Genomic DNA, 20,410 nt, shown 5'->3' on the forward strand with positions numbered 1-20,410 from the left:
AAACTAAATAATTATATGGATTTGATAATTCTACCCGTTACCTTATTCTTGGAAAAAGATATCCTTTCGATATATGCTATGGTTGATAACGAATGCGAAGGAATTGCCTTTGCAGATCGAAGTTGGGTGTCTTCCTAGAAAATACTAGTATACCAACTATCTATAGTATTCGAAATCATAGGATTCAATGGAAACACTCTGTCCGATAATCGAATTACCTCTTACATCCGAGTAGGATTCAGAATCAACAATTATATTGAGAAGAAGATTGTTTTATTTGTAACCGAGCTAGCCTATTATTCTATTGTGCTAGGGATAGTTTAGCTTAAGAAACACAATCCCTATATCGACTTTGCAATAAACTCGTTTCAGTTCGATAGTTTGTTTTGCTACGAATTTTGTAATACTCCGTTCTGCCTATCCCATATAAAAGCTCTGCCAGATGTTCCTCCAAAAACCCAACCTGTACACCTGCCTGCCTGCCCCGAAGGGTTAAAGAATAAGGATATAGCCGCGATCTCCCTGAGAGCCTATTCGGCTTACACCCGCCGGAAATACGAAATGTTCTAGATATCGATCAAACAAATCAATGATATTCTAAATAAGAAAAAGAAGATATTTGATCCCAAAGATCTATTATCTAAGTTTCGAAATTGAAAAGATATCTTCTCCCCAAAGAATATAGAGAAGCTACCCCCTCATCAACCGTACAACCATAAGATCCATTTCAAAGAAAAAGCTGTTTCTTTTTTTGATACCTTATACTCTATATCCCACCCCAAATTAAAAGCCCTAAAAGAATAGCTAAAAGAGAATTTTAGAAAAGGATTCATCCGGCCAAGCTCTTCCCCCACTACTTCCTCTATCTTGTTTATCAAGAAAGCTGATGAAGATCTCCAGTTTTGTATAGATTATTGTGCTTTAAACAACTTATCGATCAAGAATTGATACCCCTTACCATTAATAAAAGAATTTCTAAACAATCTGAAAGGAATGAAATATTTCAATAAAATCAATATCATCTCTACCTTCAACAATATAAGAATAAAAGAAAAGCAAGAATACCTAATTACATTCTATACCTAATTCGGATTATTCGAATCCTTAGTTATACCGTTCAAGCTGATAGGGGCTCCCACAACTTTTCAGAGATTTATCAATGATTTTCTATAGGAATATCTAGATGTATTTTGTACTGCTTACCTGAACGATATCCTGATATACAGCCGAACTCGAGAGGAATATATCTGCTATATCCAGAAGGTCCTGCAAACACTAAGGGAAGCTAGCTTGTTCGCTAAATTCGAAAAATACAAATTCCTAAAATCCGAAACCAAGTTTCTAGGTCTTATTATAAAAAGTGATAGTATTTGAATAGACTTAGAGAAAATCCGAATAATTGTAGATTGGAAACTGCCTGCTAGTATAACCAACATTCAAGCATTTATTAGATTTTCGAATTTTTACCAATAGTTTATTAAAGATTTTTTAAAGATTATCAATTTAATAATAAATTTGATCAAAAAGAATATTCCATTTCTATAAAACCCTATTTGTTAAAAAGTGTTCAATTAATTAAAGCGAGCATTTACCAAAGCATCTATTCTAGCTTCCTTTAATTAGGAAAAGAAAGTGATTATAGAAACCAATGCCTTCGATTACATATCTACCGGAGTACTTTCCAATACAATAATGATGGAGTACTTAGATCTATTACATTCTTTTCTAAAAAACACTTAGCAGCTGAATGCAACTACAAGATTTATGACAAAGAACTATTAGTTATTATCTATTGCTTTGAAGAATAGCATTCCGAATTAAAAAGTGCCGTATTACTAATTCAAGTGATTACTAATTATAGAAATCTGGAATACTTTATTATAATAAAGTTATTGAATTACTGTTAAACCTACTAATCCAAATTTCTGTCTCGATTTAATTTTTGAATCACTTATCACTCCGGAAAGCTAGGTGTCAAACCCGATATGCTGATTAGGAGGTTAGAAAATCTTTTTAAAGAGGGGGATGAACACTTTTTGCATCAAAGCTGTATTATTCTGAAACAAGAGAATCTAGATTCCGATCTGTTTTCTGCTGCTATTATCCTAATCGAACCTAAGATTACCAAGAAAGTACATTTCGCTATAACTATCTGTAACTAGAGAAACCCCAACCCTATCGATATTACTGACTACTTGGATTCCGACAATACTATAACTTTGCTAGAAAATAATAAAGTTATAGAGTCTGTAATCCCATATACCATATCTATACCCAACCCTGCGATACAACTAAAGGACCCAGAAAACCCTCTAAACCTTCCTACCAACCTACTTACCCTGTTCTACAAAAACTATCAAGCCGATCCTGTACCCGAATCTATCCTGAAATCCCTACAAAAGGGATCCTCGAAATACTCGAAAATTATTCTTGCCGAGTGTACTGAAAACAACAACCTGCTGTACTATCGAGGGAAACTATACATTCCCAACTACAACCCCCTGAAAACCTACCTGCTCCACCTATACCACGAATCGCCTATTGCTGGTTATCTGTATTGTACCCGAACCTTTGAATTATTATCCCGAAATTATTATTAGCCTGAATACTATGATTATATTATACAATAAGTCTATAACTATTATAATTGCTACCACACTGCCCCGAATCGCAGAGGCCAGAAGGGAGTTCTCCGCCCGCTCCCGATCCCACAGAGAGCTTAGCAAGATATCTCAATAGATTTCATTACATATCTGCCTGAAAATACTGATTTCGATATTATTATAATAATAATTGACTGATTAACAAAAATGAAACATTTCTTGCCCTACTATAATACCTGCAATTCCGAAAAGGTCGCTTGCCTGTTCCGAAAGAATATTTGGAAGCTTCACGGCTTATTTCTGATTATTATATCTAATCATGAAGCTCAATTTATCTCTGAATTCTGAAAACATATCTATAAACGCTTAGGTATAGCTGTCAAGCTTTCAATCACTTATTATTCTAAAATTGATAAACAAATCGAAAAAACTAATACGATATTGAAATAATACCTCTAGTTGTATATAGCCTATCTGCAAAACGATTAAGCAAAATAACTTCTATTTGCCGAATTCTCTATCAACAATACTTAATCCGAAAACACCTAAATAATCCCATTCTTCTCGAATTACAGGTTTCACCCTCACCTAAACTTCGAGCTTGTATTATCCCAGAATAATCATCTTGTTATACAAAATACTAAAAAATTCGTTGCTAAAATAAAAGCTATCTCCTTATACCTACAAACCGAACTAATTGCCAGTCAAGCCCGATATTCGAAGAATGCCGATGCTTGTTGTTCCTTTGCTTGTAGATACCTGTCTGGTGATTTGGTCTAATTGAATGCTAGAAATATCAAGATCCTATACCTACAGAAAAAGCTTGATTGAAAGAACCTTAGGTTCTTCAAAATCCTAAACCCGATAGACCTTTATACCTATAAACTGGAGCTTCCAGCCTTAATAAAGATTCACTCTGTTTTTTATATCAATCTGTTATATTCTATATACAATAATTCTATTCCTAGGTAATGTAATCCGCTACTACCTTTTATAAAAGTAAACAACCTTGAGCATTTTGAGGTTACCAAAATCCTGAACTCCTGCTAGGAAAGAAGAGGTTATAGAAAACCTTGCCTGAAATACACTATCCAATGGATCGGCTACAATACACCGATCAAAGAATCTGCAAGCTATCTGGAAGACATACAAGAACTGATCCGCAACTTTCATTATAAATACCCTGACAAACCTGGTCCTGTTTGACCAAGCCCCGCCTACCTATAGATTATAAACCATAATGTGCCGCCTCAATGGAGCTCGATCCTTAGAAAGGAAATAATATCACAATATAAGCTTATATAATATATTGATCCTATTGGAAAGGATTGAAAGGAGCACTTGTATTGGAATGCAAGCGAGCTAGGACCCGATCGAGCTAGCTCGCTATGAAAATTCCGTATATTTTCAATTCAGAAGATCCTGTATTATAACTCTTTGAACTATATCTTAATTCTCAATCTGAATCTATTATCCGAATCAATATAACCTTGCCAGATTAGGGCAAAGTTATTAGAACCCTATCCCGCCCGCCTGCCCCGTGATAATTCAATTAAGCTAGCGATATAGCTTATATTAAAGGTATGGTTATTGTTTTGAAATATTTCGAACAGAGTTTTTCCCATGTTTTTTCGTATGCATTTTGTATTTCGAAGTGCCGACGATAGTATCACAACAATTACTAGTCAGAATCACTTGGGGGTAATTGCAATAAGATTTTATTGATAACTATGATCTAAAGCGATCGTGAAAAGGTCGTATTTCGAAGAAAAAGTTTCCTTCGAAATTTGTTGCAGGAATAGAGGTGTAAAGGAATGGTCCCGAGCATGAGTCACAAGGATAGACTTTGGGTCCTTGGCCCCAATCGGGAAGCTCGGCGTGGAGTGTATCCATGGAATCCATTCTACTGGTTTTATATGGTTTTATATGGTTTTATATGGTTTTATATGGTTTTATATGGTTTTATATGGTTTTATATGGTTTCATATGGTTTCATATGGTTTTATATGGTTTCCTTCAACTTACATGGATTGACAATGGCAATATTCTTCATGGCAAAAGAAGGATGGTCTTCTGAAGAGATTTTCCCTCCATGTCTTACATCGTCTCTCCACTCGATCGAAATGAACATCCTTCATTCAAATGGACGGATCAACTGTCGTCATTCTTACATTCCTTCTTCAATGGATCAAAATATTATTATCACATCTGTGGTACCGTCGAAAGTAACCTTTCTCAAAGTAGTAATGCTCACGAAGTTGTGGGGATGCGCCCCAACTAGTCCTAGTCAGATCGTTAGTTCTCGGGAGTATTTCATACCAATGGAATGGCATGAAGCTAGGAAATAAAGTCGGGATTTCCATGTCCATGGTTTCTTTCGTAAAGCTTTATATCTCTTATTTATGTTGCTATTTTCACATTCCATATACACTCATATTCAATACTGTCAAGATGCATTCTCCAGAATACCTACTCGGTCTTGCCAATATCAATCCGGAACTAGAAGAGGTACATAGTAACATATATTCTATTTGTTACTCGTACTTTGATACTAAAAGACATAGATCTTGAAGATTTCACCAGTGAAGCGAAGGATTAACGCCGATACCGATGTTCCAGAACTAAGAAAACGCCTCCTGGCGACGAAGAAAGAACTTGTTGCAGCCAGCACAGCATCATTAAATCAAGCTTCATTCATCGAAGAAGATCGTCAAATACCAGCTCGAGATGGTTACTCTATCGGAATCAGAATACACAAACCGAAGAATCCTCCCAGTGGAGGTAGTCCCGTCTTTGTAGTCTACCATGGAGGTGGATTTTGTTTAGGTGGGTTAGATAATGAAACTGTTCTATGTAGACAGTGGACGGAGCTGGGAGGAGTGGCGATAAATGTTGATTATAGACTTGCACCTGAAGATCCATTCCCTGCAGGTGTGAATGATGCTTACGATGCTTTGAAATGGGTAAGTGTTGTGTCGCATCTGACACTTCTGGATATATACTAATGAATGCGACAGACTGCTTCGAATTTGGAAGAGCTTGGAGTCAACCCAACAAAGGGCTTTTTGGTTGGAGGAATCTCAGCTGGTGCCAACTTTGCATCTATAGTCTCACATTTATATCGAGATGAGAAATTATCTCCACCATTGACTGGCGTCTATCTCTCGATTCCTCCCGTCATTTCCCAAAGAGTGGTACCAGAAAAGTACAAAGACACATACTTGAGTCTCGAACAGAACAAAGATGCTCCATTATTGAACAGGGAAATCGCAGCAACATTCGACAGTAAGTCATACCCCCATCTCACTCCAGATATACCATTTCTAACAAATTAGGACTCTATGCGGCAGGCGAACCAACACACCTACTCACCCCAATATTATTCGAATCTCACGATGACTTACCCCCGACATATTTCCAGATTTGTGGTATGGATCCTCTTCGCGATGAAGGATTTATATACGAAGATATATTAAAAGAGAGCGGAGTTGAAACCAAGACAGATATATACCCGGGCTTACCGCACGGGTTTTGGTCATACTTTCCCGAAGCGGAATTTACAAAGAAGTTTATAGAGGATTGTAAGAATGGGATGTCCTGGTTATTGGAAAGATCGTCGAGATAGTTGGAATAAGATGATTGGGCATATGTTGATAGATCGCAGAAATACTGTATATATACTAGATACCTCCAGACTCTTGACTTGATTCGCATACTTTGCGCGTACTGGCATGATGATACCTTGAGCTCGGAACAAAGTATCCTATTGTAAATTGCAAATCAAATCTTGTCCTAATCCATGAGTGAGTAATGATATAGATACCACATCGCAATCTCTAACTCCCATTCTCGTTCTGCAAGATCGGTTGCAGTAGATCTCAGATCTCACCCCAAATGCCTCACCCGAATCTAAATATTTAAGAATTTCAATCCCGACAATTCCATCCTCCTTAAAACGATAATATTTGTTCTGTTCATAGGAAATAAATAAATTCGCGCAGAAAGCTATTTTTCCAGGTACATAACATAGGTATCTGCAAATAATTCCTGGAGAAATATCATTGGTGGGGTCAGCTGATGGGGAACCAATAGGCGGGGAGATTGTACGAGGCGCTCTTTCATATTCACGAATATGGATATGGATGACTACTCGGTACTGAGGCTGTCGTCGCTTGTTTTCGATGATACCTAGTAATTTATTTTTTGTCCACAGTGGAATTTATGAGATACAAATTTTGACATTCTTATACTTTGGTTCAAATTCTATACAAAGATGTTCGTGGGCTTGCTGCGACTATGGAACATTTTTATCTATGTATCGCGACTCTCGATGTCTATATGATGGAGTATATATCGAATATGTAATCCGGATAAGAAACCACGGCATCCTTGATGCGAATCCAAACCAAGATAGATCTATGATCTCGACCAATCTTTACCCAAAAGCATCCATAACACCAATGCAACTCCAACCCAGCCGAACCGCAAAGAACTACAATCCAGACCAAACATCTACTCTCTCCACAACCACTTCTCAAACTCCTCATCACTCACCCCCTTCGGAATATCCTCCACCTTACTCTTCCACCTCTGCGACCCCCCATAACTATCATCCTTTTTCGGATCCTTCATAAACACCAACGCTTCCACCGCGCCCTCACTATCCTCTCCTTCTCCAAGCACCTTACTCTCTCTATACTTTCTCGCAAACGCGCTCGCCCGCGCCAAATCCCCATGGCGATTACAAATCTGAAACGCATCCCAGTAGACTCTCCCGATTCTCTGATCTCTGATGCCTTCCTCCCGATAAATCGTCTCGAGAGATTTACACGTCTTGAGCACCTTTTCCGGGTTCTTCATAACTGTTTCCGCATGACCGATTGCTTGATCTAGAGCTGCTGCACGGATGAGTCGGGCGTCTGATTTTTTAAGCTCGGCGGGTGGAAGCGTGCAGAGCGAACATGTACAGTCGAATTTGAAGAATTCTTTTAATTCGGCTTTGCGTTCTGAAGAGGGACCGCCCACGTGATAGGAAGTAGTGATTTCTTCTCCGGGCTGGATTTCCCGGACCGCGTGGACGAGGAATTCCTGACGCTTGGGGTTCCAGGAGTGTTGGGTGGTGGGGAGACAGGAATGGTTGATGCGGGAGATGTCTTTGAAGATGCCGCCGATGGGGGAGTTGGGGCCGAGGGGGTACGCGTTGGAGCGGATGATGTTTGTGAGGGGGAAACCTTGGCCGGGGTAATTGTTGTGGAGGGAGAGATAGGCGCGTTGAGATTCTTTGGGGAGGGCCCGCAGGAGCTGCGCGAGTTGCTTTTCGGTGGTGGAGGGGGAGGTGAGGGTTTCAGTTGTGAGGAGGGGTTTTTCGGCGAAGAGAAGGGTTCCTGGGGGGATGACCTGCGTTGCGAGAACGCCTTGGCCTTTTCCGGGGATGGGCTTGATTTCCCAGAATGGGGAGGAGGTCTTGTTGGGGGTGTGCTCCGATGGAGGAGTATCTTGGCTGGGAGACATGATGGGATGTGATATGATATGATACGATACGAATGATAAATACAGGGATTCCCACGGTACGTTATATTTCTATACAAAAATTTCTCGGTCAGGAGTGTGATGAGCAGAGATTGTGTGCGCAAACGTGGGTACGAGGAGGAGAGAAGATGAGATGAGATGCGATGCGATGCGATATAAAAAGTTGTGGAGAGTTCAAAGCGGAAGCAAATTTCTACCCAAGTACGTGTCCGACAAGTTTGTGATAAGATAAAATCTTTTTTTTCTCCCTTCCCCTCTTAGTTTCACCTAGGCGCGACTAAAGTTTGACGTTTTTACCCGTTTGGGTAAAATTGTCGAGGGGGTGGAAACCGAGCTCGTGGCTATGATGTAAGATTTCATGGCGTGTGTGATTGGTGGGTACGGTGCAAAGTGAGTGAGTGAGTGATCGACGATCTTTCTTCTTCTCTTTCTCTTTCTCTTTTCTAGCGATACCATACCTAGGTACCTTCATCTATTGAGAATCATATCCTACCCACTAGATACCATACATACATACATAAATACATACATACATACACACACAAATGGGAATGACTCAACATATCAAAAATTCATCAGAAATTCGAGAGGGGAAAGGTTCGTCAAGATATCGTATGCGCCCTATGTACCTCGTATATATATTTGAAAACACTAGTACACACACTACATACTACTATAAGAGTTCTGGAACCTACTCACCGCACCCTATATGGTTTTGTGACAAAATCCCTGCAAAAATGACGTTTTCCCATATAGATTAAAAAATTAATAGCGTCCTCAATTTAAAAGATTTTATTTTGAAAATTGAATTATAGATAAATTATATTATAAATTAGTTAAAAAAAATAGCTTATTTTTCAATATTTTTATTAAGAAATCATATAAGTTTGAAATTGAAAAAATCGATTTTTTTTAACTTTGTAACGCTTTTCCCATACAAAATAAGCGATTTTTTTCGAAAATTTTATGAATTTTGTTTTTAATACCTTATAACTTTATAAATAAATTAGAGAAAAATAAATTAGCTATTTTTATAGTAATTTGAGTAAATATCAATCACTCTATAATTCTATTAATTATTTTGTACAAATATATAACAATTAAACAAGGATTTTCAAAGTTGAATAATTGATGGTTTTAGCAGGGAAAACAATAAATATGCGGTAAGTAGGTTCCAGAACTCTTACATACCTAGTAATCATACCTACCTAGTGCGCCGAATCTCCGAGCTTGGGAACGGATGTCAAGATTCGGATACCTATTCATGCATGTCCTCGGATTATCTATAGGGCTGAATGTAAGATGACACTTTCGCTTTTACATCAAAGTAAGACAGGTATCTAATAACTACCATACATGATAGAGAATATTTTCAAAATTGTATATGTGTTTATACATAGATATATACTTGGATTCATTTTTTACATGCGAATATTCTTCTTTGAGATATACCTAGTGTTTCTTCTTGAGTAGGTACACCTAGGTATTACCTATTATATAATTTTCATCAAGTAGAGTAGAGTAGGGTAGGAATATCCAGTGTGCCGAAGATCGGCCGTTGCAAAGCTTGTTATGGAAAAACTCTGCTAACACCTACCTAGTAATGATAATGAAAGTTTATTGTTGCTAGTACATGCATGTACTTGGATACCGTAGGTGACACTTCGAAGTATGTAAGATCTTACATTTGGAACTTCTTATATGTACTAGTTAGATAGCTATAAACTTCATGGATCCGACACGCAATTATACTTTTTTGTTTATAGTATGTAAATTCGATTACCTCTTTGCTCGCCCACTGATCCAATACCTATCGTAATTACGGTACTATGATTTTTCTGCATTCCGTGATTCCATCTCTATCGATGAGATTTGCGCAGTTTCTGTTGATCTTTGAGACTTTTGTATTGACTTTGGTTCAAGATCCGTATTTGACCTCTCAAGCTGGGGGTCATTTGAAAGCTTTCAAGGTCATGACTTATCTCGCCGGTCCTGCCGTGGTAATTATTTATTTGAAACACTTTGACTGCCGTTTAGCTAACCCATTATCTTGCGGTTGGGCTTGTGGTATTGAGGAAAATTTCGCTCTTCCCGATATGAGGTCCACATCTACGTCCAGTAGAGAGTTATGATTGTATCGCGCCCTTTCCATCCAAGCAATTTTTTTTAATATTGTTCATTAATTCTGAAGGGGCCGAAAAAAAAAATACCCGTGAAACAGGAACCTCAATGTGCCTTTCCCATTCGTTCGCCTATCTCACTCACAAGCATGCGTAACCCCTTTCGCCTCGCCGCTGAAGTACTACTTAAGAACAAAGCGGCAACAGGCCATGCGTGAATGCCACCTACTTGTTCTTGTCCTCGGATTTCCACCTTTCCTGATTTTTTGAGAAGCATAATGAGATCACGAGTCTCTGGCGCAAATACCTCTTCGGAACCATAAGTGATGAAGAAACCTCTGGTTGGACTGGCCATTCTCCACCAGTCCAAATCTTTACATGCTCCTGGTGAGATTGAAGGATCCAAGACAGAAGCTCGTGATCCAGCGTATTGATGAGCATAAAGATGTAAGCTATCCGCATCTAAATAGTCGCTTGAAGTATTCTTATGTTGTGGTGATTCGAGGGTCGTCCAAGGAGATATCAAAACAGCCATCGCAGGGGTTTCAGTATGTACTCTTTCAATGCTTGGATCCGAGTTGGCAATATCTGGCCTGGCGATGTGGAGAAGCAAGCTGAGAATCAATGTTGCTCCAGCTGAATCGCCACTGACACAAATTTTTGAGGGGTCGTCGGTCATTGACAGAACATACTTGTAGCCAGCAAAGGTTTCGTGAAGCTGAGTTGGATATGATTCATCGGGTACCAAGCTATAATCCAATGCGAAGATGGCAGGATTTCGAAACTTTCTAGAGTCTTTGAGAAGATTCAACCACGCAAGAAGAAATTCGAGATAGAAATAGCTTGATCCCATTGCAAATCCGCCACCTAAAAAACTCTTTAGCGATTTCGAGGTTAATTCATAAAACAAGTACACCTACCATGAGCATAATAGATTACAATATCTGGTTCCTTCGTTTTGTCCGCAATGATCCAAATCCCTTTCACATTGTCCTATAAACTTGAATTACTTTGAGGTTATCGACGATGGAGAGCATGTGAAAATTACCTGGTCGACCTCATTCCAATGAATTGGAGATTCAGCATACCCATGACGAAATATGCGAAACTTAAAGAATGGCAGTGCAACACCCTTTGAGAAGAAGACTCGGCCAATATTTGCTGGGATGTAAGCAAAAGCATAACGGACACAACGGATGACTATATCTTCAAACCATGAGGCCTGTTGGACAAAAGGTGATCGTTGCTCATGAGGTGTAAAGAAACGTTCCTTAACGAATGATTGAGGAAGATTGATTACTGCGTGGCTGTCAGTATAGTGTCTATAATGTGTCTTGGACTTGGATGTATTATACACAAAAATGGCAATGCTTGCAGACCACAACTAGCAGTCTGAATGAAGCCGACATGGATGATCAATTGAGGTGTGAGGAAGAATAGATAGACGACAATATCCAGCCACGAAACTTGACCTAGAAACATGATGAAAAGTAAGTTGATCAATGTGACATTATTGAGAGGATGTAAATAGGAAAAAGGAAGTAACAATGAGGGAGAAGCGTAGAAGGGAAAGTTTCTGATAAGTTCAAGGTACTATACGACAGCTAAGGGCAGCTAGAGGCAACCTTGGAAAGATCGTTCATTTCTCAAGCCACTTCATGTTAGTCAGCATCATTAGCCACAACAACTACTTCCATCAATTCCGGGTGCCCAGGTGAATCATCATATCATCGTTGAATAGAGAATCAGCAGTTTGCTCATAGGCCGCTGTACTGCTGCTCAAAAAAGGTGAGAAAACATCTAACATCTACCTAGTAGGCAATTGCAGCAGCCAATGTTTGTACAATACAATCCATACGTTAATCAGATCATCCTCCCTCTCTACAGTACAGATATGGTATTATCACGTGAGTGGCATATCACTGCTCGGAACTAAAAAGTTTAATTGCCGACCACCTTGCAATCAATTTATGTATGGGTAGCAAGCTAAAAACTTGACATCTGCCTCGTCGCAAATGCAAACGCGACCATTGTCAAACTCAACATCTTCATTAATACCATGAGCCTCTTTGAATGACTTTTTTGCATTCATGAAAATAGAGAGCCGTCCATTCCTTTACCCTTTCTTTCCTACCTCAATATCAGGTTTATAATAAACCAGCATTAATCAGTGCGTACATATCTTTCGATCTTGGAATTTCGGGTTAGGACGATCAATATGTCTGCGCCTACTGCAGCTCAAGCTGAACTCATCAGGTATGTTTTCCAAAAGTTACAGTAAAATTTGACAATGGCTCACACTGCTCCAGCTCTCTATCTCAAGATGAGATCCCAATCAAGTTGCGATGCGCCATATGTAGCAAATTAGCAGTCAATGCTTTTCGTATGCCTTGTTGTGACCAGGCTATCTGCGAGACTTGTAAGCTCACCATTTGCGCATCGAACAGTGCCAGTTGTTAACTTGTCAAAGGTCATTCTACTCTTCCTTCTTCCTGTCCGGTCTGCGAACACACACCGGTGGCTTCGGAGGATTGCAAACCTCACAAATCATTACGAACCACGATCAAGGTCTTTTTGAGAACAGAGGAGAAGAAGCGCGTTGATGCCGCAGCTAAGCAAAGTAAAGAAACGCCGCCAGCTACACCTGCAGACGCTCTACCAACTCCAACAGAGTCGAACAGTTTAGCCGGACCTGTTGATAGCACTCCAAACGTACAGGACGACACTGCATCTTCAAACGAAGTACAGACAGATACCGAGTCTGCTAAACCTGCGGAGAGTATTATCGCATCGGCAGAAGCCGGCGCATCGGAGGAAGCACAATCTGAAGCGCACGATGTTCCACAGCCCTCGATTGAGGTATGATTACAGGATCACAGCTATAAATGGAACTTATAGAAACTAACACTGATTAGGAGATTGCGCCTGGACAAGAGTCTGATGAGGATGCCAAGCAGGTAGATGCACCAGTTGACGGTGACAAGGGCGAGGAGAATGACACTGCAGAGAAAGAGGGCCAAGACGGCGCAGCTCAAAATGCGGCTTTTGGAAGTGGTTTCGGGTTTGATCAATCTTCCTCTGGTGGCTTTCCCGGCATGGGCTTTTCTGGCGATTTCAATCCCATGCAAATGATGATGGCAATGCAGAATGGGATGGCTCCAGGAAGTTTCGGGAATTTTCCCATGATGGGTATGTTGTGAACAAACTTTATAGCGAATGGAACACTAACTACTATTGCAGGAATGCCAGGATGAGTATGGATCCAATGACGATGCAAAACATGATGATGAATGGTGGCTTTGGTGGGGCAGGCATGGGCATGAATGGCATGAACATCGGTATGGGTATGGGAAACTTCGATGGTGGTGTAAATTCTGGTTTCAATAATGGGTGGAATCCCCAACAATCATGGAATGTCGGACCAGATAATTTCAATCATCCAAATGCTGCTGGCATGGGCCCTGGTGATTATGGAGCAAATAATTCTGGTTTTCCACAAAATGCTGCAGGATTTAACCAAGGTAATTATGGACGCGCAAATCAGTACAATGACCATCAAAACAGTTATTCACAATTCCAAGGCCGTGGACGAGGTAGAGGCAGAGGTGGCTGGCAACAGAATCGGGGTGGTTATGGACATTGTTTTAATGATCACTCCCATAACTCACAGCAGCTATTTGGCCAAGGTCAGCAATCTTCTGAATCATATAATGAAAATGATCCAATTTCTGCAAATCCGAAGGAAGATGATGAATCTGGAAGCGCGCCTAAAGTCGATGAGTTTGGCAGAGAATTACGCCAAGAAATCCCTAAGAACGAAGCAGAAGGCGGTGCGGGCAGCATTAACACTCAGAATGCCGAACTTTCTGCGATTAAGGACGACAAAGAACACCAAGTAGACCCAGAAGATGCCGCACAAGATGTCTCTTCAGGATTTGGGAATGATAACTTTACCCCACAACCCATACAATCACTGGAGGCAAATGAATCTGCCGCTTTTGCACCGATGCCCATGATTGGAGATGGTTTCAATGCTATGTCCCCTGTAGATACAAATATGCGCTATTTTGGCCACCCGAGAGGTGGATTTTCACAATCACGTGGTAGTCGTGGTGGGAGTTTCTCTGCCATGCAACCTCCATTTGTGAAGCCTGTTGACGTACCTATCAACGCACCCACTGGACCGAAAGCTATGCGCGAGGGTCCAAAACCAGCCCTTCCCCATATTAGAACTCACAGTTATTCCATCGCGGGTAAAGCTGGCGCTAGTGCGCGAGGTAGTATTAGCGGCGTTAGTGTAGCACCAGAATCTGCCACACAAGATAGAGGACGAACTAGGTCTCCCTCACAACAGAAGGAGAAAGCAAGATCAAGATCAAGGTCCAAATCTAAAGATCACAAGAGAGACAGAAGTAGAGAACGACGTCATAGGCGCAGACATAGATCCGCTTCTCGATCTCGCTCTGAAGACGAGGAAGAAAGTGAGCGGCGACGAGAAAAGAGGCGAGAGGAGCGTAGACGTCGTCAACTCGAGAATGAAGCAGATCCCTCGCGTAATGCAAAAGATGCTAAGCCTGAGAAAAAGAATGAAGATGAAAGGAGAAGAGATGACGAAGATAGATCTAGATCAGCCTCACCACAGGAGTCAAAGAGATCAAGTCATCGAAGCAGCCGTCGTGATCGCGATAAATATCGTGATAGAGAAAGAGATGATGACAAACACAGGTCTTCGTCTCATAAGCATCGTTCTAGCCATCGTTCTCACCGTGATGAACGTTCCAGAAGTCGAGAACGCGAACGTAGCGAACGTGACCGTGAAAGGGAACATCGTCATAGACAAAGCCGACATGCATCTCGTGACGCTGAGGAGAGGGTAAAAGGGGACACTCCCCTTCAAACTCCTACTGAACCAGGTCATGCGCCTAGAAAATTGTCACTCATCTCCAATGGACTTAATGGCATTGAAATCAAAGGCGCAAGCTCTCGCAACAGATCCTCTAAAGACATCGATATGCCCCTAAATATCCCTACCGGACCGAAAGGTGGTCAGCGGGACCGTGATCGTAAACGCGAGAAGGATCGTTCAAGTCATCACACTGAATCTCGCAGCTCTCGTAGAGATTCAGAGCGAAATACTACATCCTCCCGTGATCAAGAAAAAGAACGCCCCGAGAAGAAACGAGAAGATGTCGACCCACATACCTTGGAGCGAGAAGCACGTAATAGAGAAAGACTACTGAAAGAAGCACAACGTATTGCAGGTCTCACAAGTGCTTTTGGCACTGGTAGAAAGAGGAGCCGTGATGATATTGATGACAGTAGTGGGAAGAAGGGAAGGAAGAGGGGCAAGCGAGGCGGTGTAGCAAATAGGGATGGCGGAGATGACACTGACGAGGCCAGAATTGCTAGATTAGAGGCAGAAAGGGAGAGTTCGAGATGGGCCTAATTGATGCTCTTCGTGGCTTAATACCTCAATCTCTCGTGCCACATTTGAACAGGAGTCTGAGAATCTGCACGTACTCAGCATGCATATAATTGGCGCATAATGATTTCTCAGCTGGAAATGACATGGAAATCGTGACTTCATCAATGAATGATACAAACGGCAATTTAAATCGGGCTAGTTGGTTGGCATTTTGCAGTCGCAAGTATGGGTTGTATGATGGAATGGTTAGCTTGAGTTATACCCCGCACTCCACTTTAGAGTTGGTGAAATGGATGATACTATGTACCTGGTAGGGAGGGGGTGCATTCATTAAGCTGATTGAGATAATCGGGAATTAAGTAGTGGAAATATAATGATATTAATGAATCTTTGATGAATAAGTCGGTTACCCTATTTTCGGGCCACCCCTGTTTTGGGCCACTTTTCGACCACTTTTTATACCAAAAATGGAACTTCTAATTTTTTTATTTATAAATAGAATTTATTGAAAATTTATATATATATAATTCAAATTGTTTTAAAACTTATTCTGAAATTTTTGGATTTTTAGGATTTTTTTGTATTGAAATCTAGAGTTTTAAAATATTGATTTTTTAATTTGTATAGGAATTATATACAAATTTGAAAATTTTATAAAATCTTTAATAACTTTTTAATAAAAATTGTGAAAAATAAATTATAAAATTTTATTATAAATTTATAGTAATGTAACATATGAGGAACTCGGACATATGGGGAACTCGGATACTTTTAGCCTATTACCAACTTGAAATTGCAATAACTTTTATTATGTATATCCAATTACCTTTTACATCTGCTCAAATTGAAGAGAAGCTTCAAAAGGTTATAATTTCATTTTAATTGAAAGAATTTAAATTAATTAGAAAGCTATAAAGCATTTTGAAATCCCTAAATCTATCCTAACTGATAGGCTAGCTAGAAAAAAAACATATTCCCAAACCTACGAATAGTTCAAATTCTTTTAAACACAGAAGAAAATACTCTTGTACGATAGATTTCATGATTTACCATCACTGGATTTCTTGTTATATTTATGTTGATAAAGGAAATGGTCAATGAAATTCATCTTCGACATATTCGGGTCGTATCATCTCGAAATCTTATCTCGATAGAAATTCCATTTATAGGTTACGAATGAATTTATAGATTCCAAAAACGATATCCAGAACTTAAAACATACTATTCATATCAATTAGAATCTAATCGAGTTAAAGAAACAATTCCGGAGAATATTCAGGTTTGGTTTAATATGTTTCGTATATATTTTATTGAACGAAAATATGAATTAGATGATATATATAATATAAATGAAACCGGATTTAAAATTGGAAGTACTTAAAGTATACACATTATAGTCGATTCTATTCAGAAATCGAATTGAAAAGTTGTAATTGGCAAGCAAGAATGGATAACTGTATTTGAATATATCAATATAACTGGAAATGCTTTATTACCTATCATCATTTTCAAAATTCAAAATACAAATTCTGTATGGATTCCAAAGGATATATCTCAAAACTAATAATTCTCTATTAGTATAAATGGATGGACTTCAAATAGCTATAGATTAAAATAATTAAAAAGGGTTTTCGAATCAGAATCCAAAAAAGTGTTAGGTGACTGATCTCGACTTTTGATTATGAATAGCCATTTAAGTCATATTATAGATAGCTTTATTGCTTTCTATATAGATAATGATATCGATTTACTTATATTATCTTTTTATTACTCTTATTTACTTTAACTATTTGATATTGCAATATATAGACCAATAAAACGATATTATACTTCAGAGGTTGATCGATATTCTCGAGCTAGTATAAAGCGAATCCAAAAAGCTGAATGGATAAAATTCTTTCAAAATATTAGAAAAAAAGCATTGAATTTTTCTAATATTAAAGTTAACTGAAGAGGAGCTGGTTTAATACCTTTTATTTTATGAAAAGTATTTGATTTATTATTATTTAACTCCTTTTAGCAATCTTTTATTTTACAAATAAAAAACCTTGTTATGGTATGGGTAAAGACTTATATTGTATTATAAGGGTAGAAAAGCTATGGAAGAGTGAAGCCTTATTTATAGGAAGTAGGGTGTGCTAGTATTTTGTGCTTGAGGTATGAAGACAATTACAGATTATGTAGTTGGTGTTGTGACAGTATTCTTTGTTTAAGACAATCGGTTTACGATTGTAATATCAATTAATCTTCTAGAATATAAAATAACATTAAAATATTCTAATTTCTATTATTGGATTAAAATAAACTTTTTTAAAAATAATAATCAATTAACAAAGCTTTTTAGATCTACTTCAACCTCGATTCGGGGGTGTGCTTGGTGTAAGTACTAACAGAAGATTAGGAGTAATAGATCTTTTGAAACCTATTCAAGTAAATGGTTTTGGTTTATCTGGATTTACTAAATAAAAAGCAATAATTATATCTTCCTAATTACAAAAGTCTTTGACAGATTATTAGAATGCTAGGTAATATTTTCATTTAATCTAATAATGAAATCCGTCCTTATTATAACAATCGAATAGTTTATCGAATTTCTATTATTCGGTTTCTTTATTTGTTTTATTATCTCTTTCTAGGATGTATTCTTAATTCCGATGGGATTCAGTATTGTTAATTGTTTCTTGATCAGCTAATCTGGGTGAGTGATAGAGTGATTGGAATAATGAATTGTAGAATATTAGAAAAATCTTGAAACTAATGGGAAGCTAGAATAAACAAGCTTGTTTATAAACTTTAATAATCTTATAGAAACTATCCTATTTGTTATTACCTTTTTTTATTAATTAATTAATTTTTATATTCTTAGTATTAATCTACATTTTGTTATTCTTTTTATACAAAAAAATATTAATATAAGTCTTATTAGTGTAATCTTCATATTTCTGAATGGATTGAGTGGTTAGGGCTTTCAATTTTATTAGAATAATATCAAATCGATCTGTAATCTTATTGGCCTTCAGGAACTCACATCTACATTGATATAACAAATTCGGGGGAATAGGTGAGGAGGGCTTAATATTAAAATGTGAATGAAAATTGTAGTTAGTAAAGAATGGGGATATATTAGTAGTCTCCAAAATTGTATTATTGAGTGCAAACTCTGTGAGCAGAAATTAATTATACTAATTATTTTAATAAAAGTTTATAAAAACTCGAAGGTATTATTTTATTATAATATTTATTCTTTCTGTTTGTTTATCGAATTCAGGGTAAAATAAGAAGGATCATTTCAAAATAATCAATAAATGTTTGAATAAGTGTTTCCAAAATTCTGATATAAATTGCAAACTTCTATTGAATATAATATTATTGGGTGAACTGTGTAAATAATAGATTTTCTTAATAAATCAATCAACAAACTCCTTTGTAGAGAGTTCTACAATCGGAATAAAATGATATATTTTTGTTAGGCGGTAAATGATTATAATAATATGTTGATACTTCTTATTATAATATTTACTAATTGGTAGTAATGTAATATAGTTAATGGAAATATTGGATTAGGGGTGAAATAATATAGGCAGAGGTTCTAGAAATCCGGGTGTGGTAAAGCGGGAGGCTTTGGTTTGAAAACAGAGTTGACAGGCTTGTATATAAGTTTCAATTTCTCTCGATATATTGGATCATCAGTATATACGGGAGACAAGGTTAATAGTCTTAACTTGGTCAGGGTACCCAACAGATCCGGTGGAGTGTGTTCAGTATATGATTTGGGTATGGAGTTTAGTGGAGGGGGGGATGAAAAGGTGGTTGCAATAGAAGATTTTATTATTAATCAATCTATAATCTTGGAGGGCGATATGGAGGTCTTTTTGGATAGATAGTGGTTAATGGTGGGTGGCTGAATTCTAAAAAGTTTTGTGTATAATAGTAATCAATTTAGATAATTTGTATGCTATATTGATGAGATTGTTGATTGGCTTTTTGGTGTTAGAAATGATTATACCCATGGGGGCTACAATAAGATTGATGTTATTGTTAACTTATTGAATAAGATCTTTGAATATAGTATTATCAAATACTTTTTTTGAGAAAACTATCTGTAAGTAATTTTTGATTCAATTGTTGTTGAGATTGGTGTGAGCAGGGCGGTCTTCTGCTTTTTGGCTTAGTATATCAGGGCGAACTGCTTTATAGCTAGGACGGTATATAATACAAAAGTTGAAGTCAGATAGGAATTCAGTTTATCTAGTTTGTTTTTGATTCAGTATCTTTGTCGATATAAAATACTTTAGATTTTTATGATTAGTAATAATTTCGAATGGCTTCTGGGTTTTATATAGTTCGGGTTTCCATTCTTCTAAAAACTTAATGATAACTAATAATTCCTTATCGTAAATCTCATAGTTGTATTCGGTTATGCTATGTTTCGAGGAGAAGTATGTAATTGGGTGTAGTTGGTTCTTATTATTATATTGAGAGAGCATTCTGTTTGCAGTCCAGTTTGAAGCGTCTGTTTCAATGATTGTGTAGTGGTAATAATCAAATATTGTAAGAACTGAAACAAAAGCAAAGGTATGCTTTAGGTTTTTAAAGGTATTCTTTTAATCAGTAGTTTAATTTTATATATTTTCTTTTTTCAATAGGCAATTTAAAGGTTTTGTAATTTTAGAAAAGTTGTAAATGAAGTATTAATAAAAATTGGTAAACTCTAGAAAATGTTAGAAATCTTT

The 20,410-nt window shown here is 37.8% G+C and overlaps 4 protein-coding genes across 4 annotated transcripts; 2 read left to right on the forward strand and 2 right to left on the reverse strand.

Annotated features, from left to right (window-relative positions):
- Positions 1 to 5,054: 5,054 nt before the first annotated feature.
- EAF02_007755 (uncharacterized protein) lies at positions 5,055 to 6,228 on the forward strand (the record flags this gene model as incomplete). The annotated part of the gene is made up of 4 exons (XM_038903803.1): positions 5,055 to 5,111; positions 5,168 to 5,566; positions 5,621 to 5,888; positions 5,939 to 6,228. The coding sequence occupies 4 exons, from the start codon at positions 5,055 to 5,057 to the stop codon at positions 6,226 to 6,228; spliced, it is 1,014 nt and encodes a 337-aa protein (XP_038756617.1).
- An 887-nt stretch (positions 6,229 to 7,115) lies between these two features.
- On the reverse strand, positions 7,116 to 8,114 carry EAF02_007756 (uncharacterized protein; the record flags this gene model as incomplete). The annotated part of the gene is made up of 1 exon (XM_038903804.1): positions 7,116 to 8,114. The coding sequence occupies one exon, from the start codon at positions 8,112 to 8,114 to the stop codon at positions 7,116 to 7,118; it is 999 nt and encodes a 332-aa protein (XP_038756618.1).
- Positions 8,115 to 10,358: 2,244 nt separating this feature from the next.
- On the reverse strand, positions 10,359 to 11,734 carry EAF02_007757 (uncharacterized protein; the record flags this gene model as incomplete). The annotated part of the gene is made up of 4 exons (XM_038903805.1): positions 10,359 to 11,119; positions 11,173 to 11,245; positions 11,301 to 11,551; positions 11,608 to 11,734. The coding sequence occupies 4 exons, from the start codon at positions 11,732 to 11,734 to the stop codon at positions 10,359 to 10,361; spliced, it is 1,212 nt and encodes a 403-aa protein (XP_038756619.1).
- Positions 11,735 to 12,224: 490 nt separating this feature from the next.
- EAF02_007758 (uncharacterized protein) lies at positions 12,225 to 16,125 on the forward strand. The gene is made up of 5 exons (XM_038903806.1): positions 12,225 to 12,508; positions 12,562 to 12,671; positions 12,723 to 13,111; positions 13,168 to 13,448; positions 13,493 to 16,125. Exons 1-5 carry the CDS (start codon positions 12,471 to 12,473, stop codon positions 15,696 to 15,698), a joined length of 3,024 nt encoding a protein of 1,007 aa, XP_038756620.1. The 5' UTR covers positions 12,225 to 12,470; the 3' UTR covers positions 15,699 to 16,125.
- Positions 16,126 to 20,410: the final 4,285 nt, after the last annotated feature.

This window comes from Botrytis sinoallii (genome assembly GCF_014898435.1).
Source record: "Botrytis sinoallii strain Bc 23 chromosome Unknown BSIN_013, whole genome shotgun sequence".
Taxonomy (NCBI): Eukaryota; Fungi; Ascomycota; class Leotiomycetes; order Helotiales; family Sclerotiniaceae; genus Botrytis; species Botrytis sinoallii.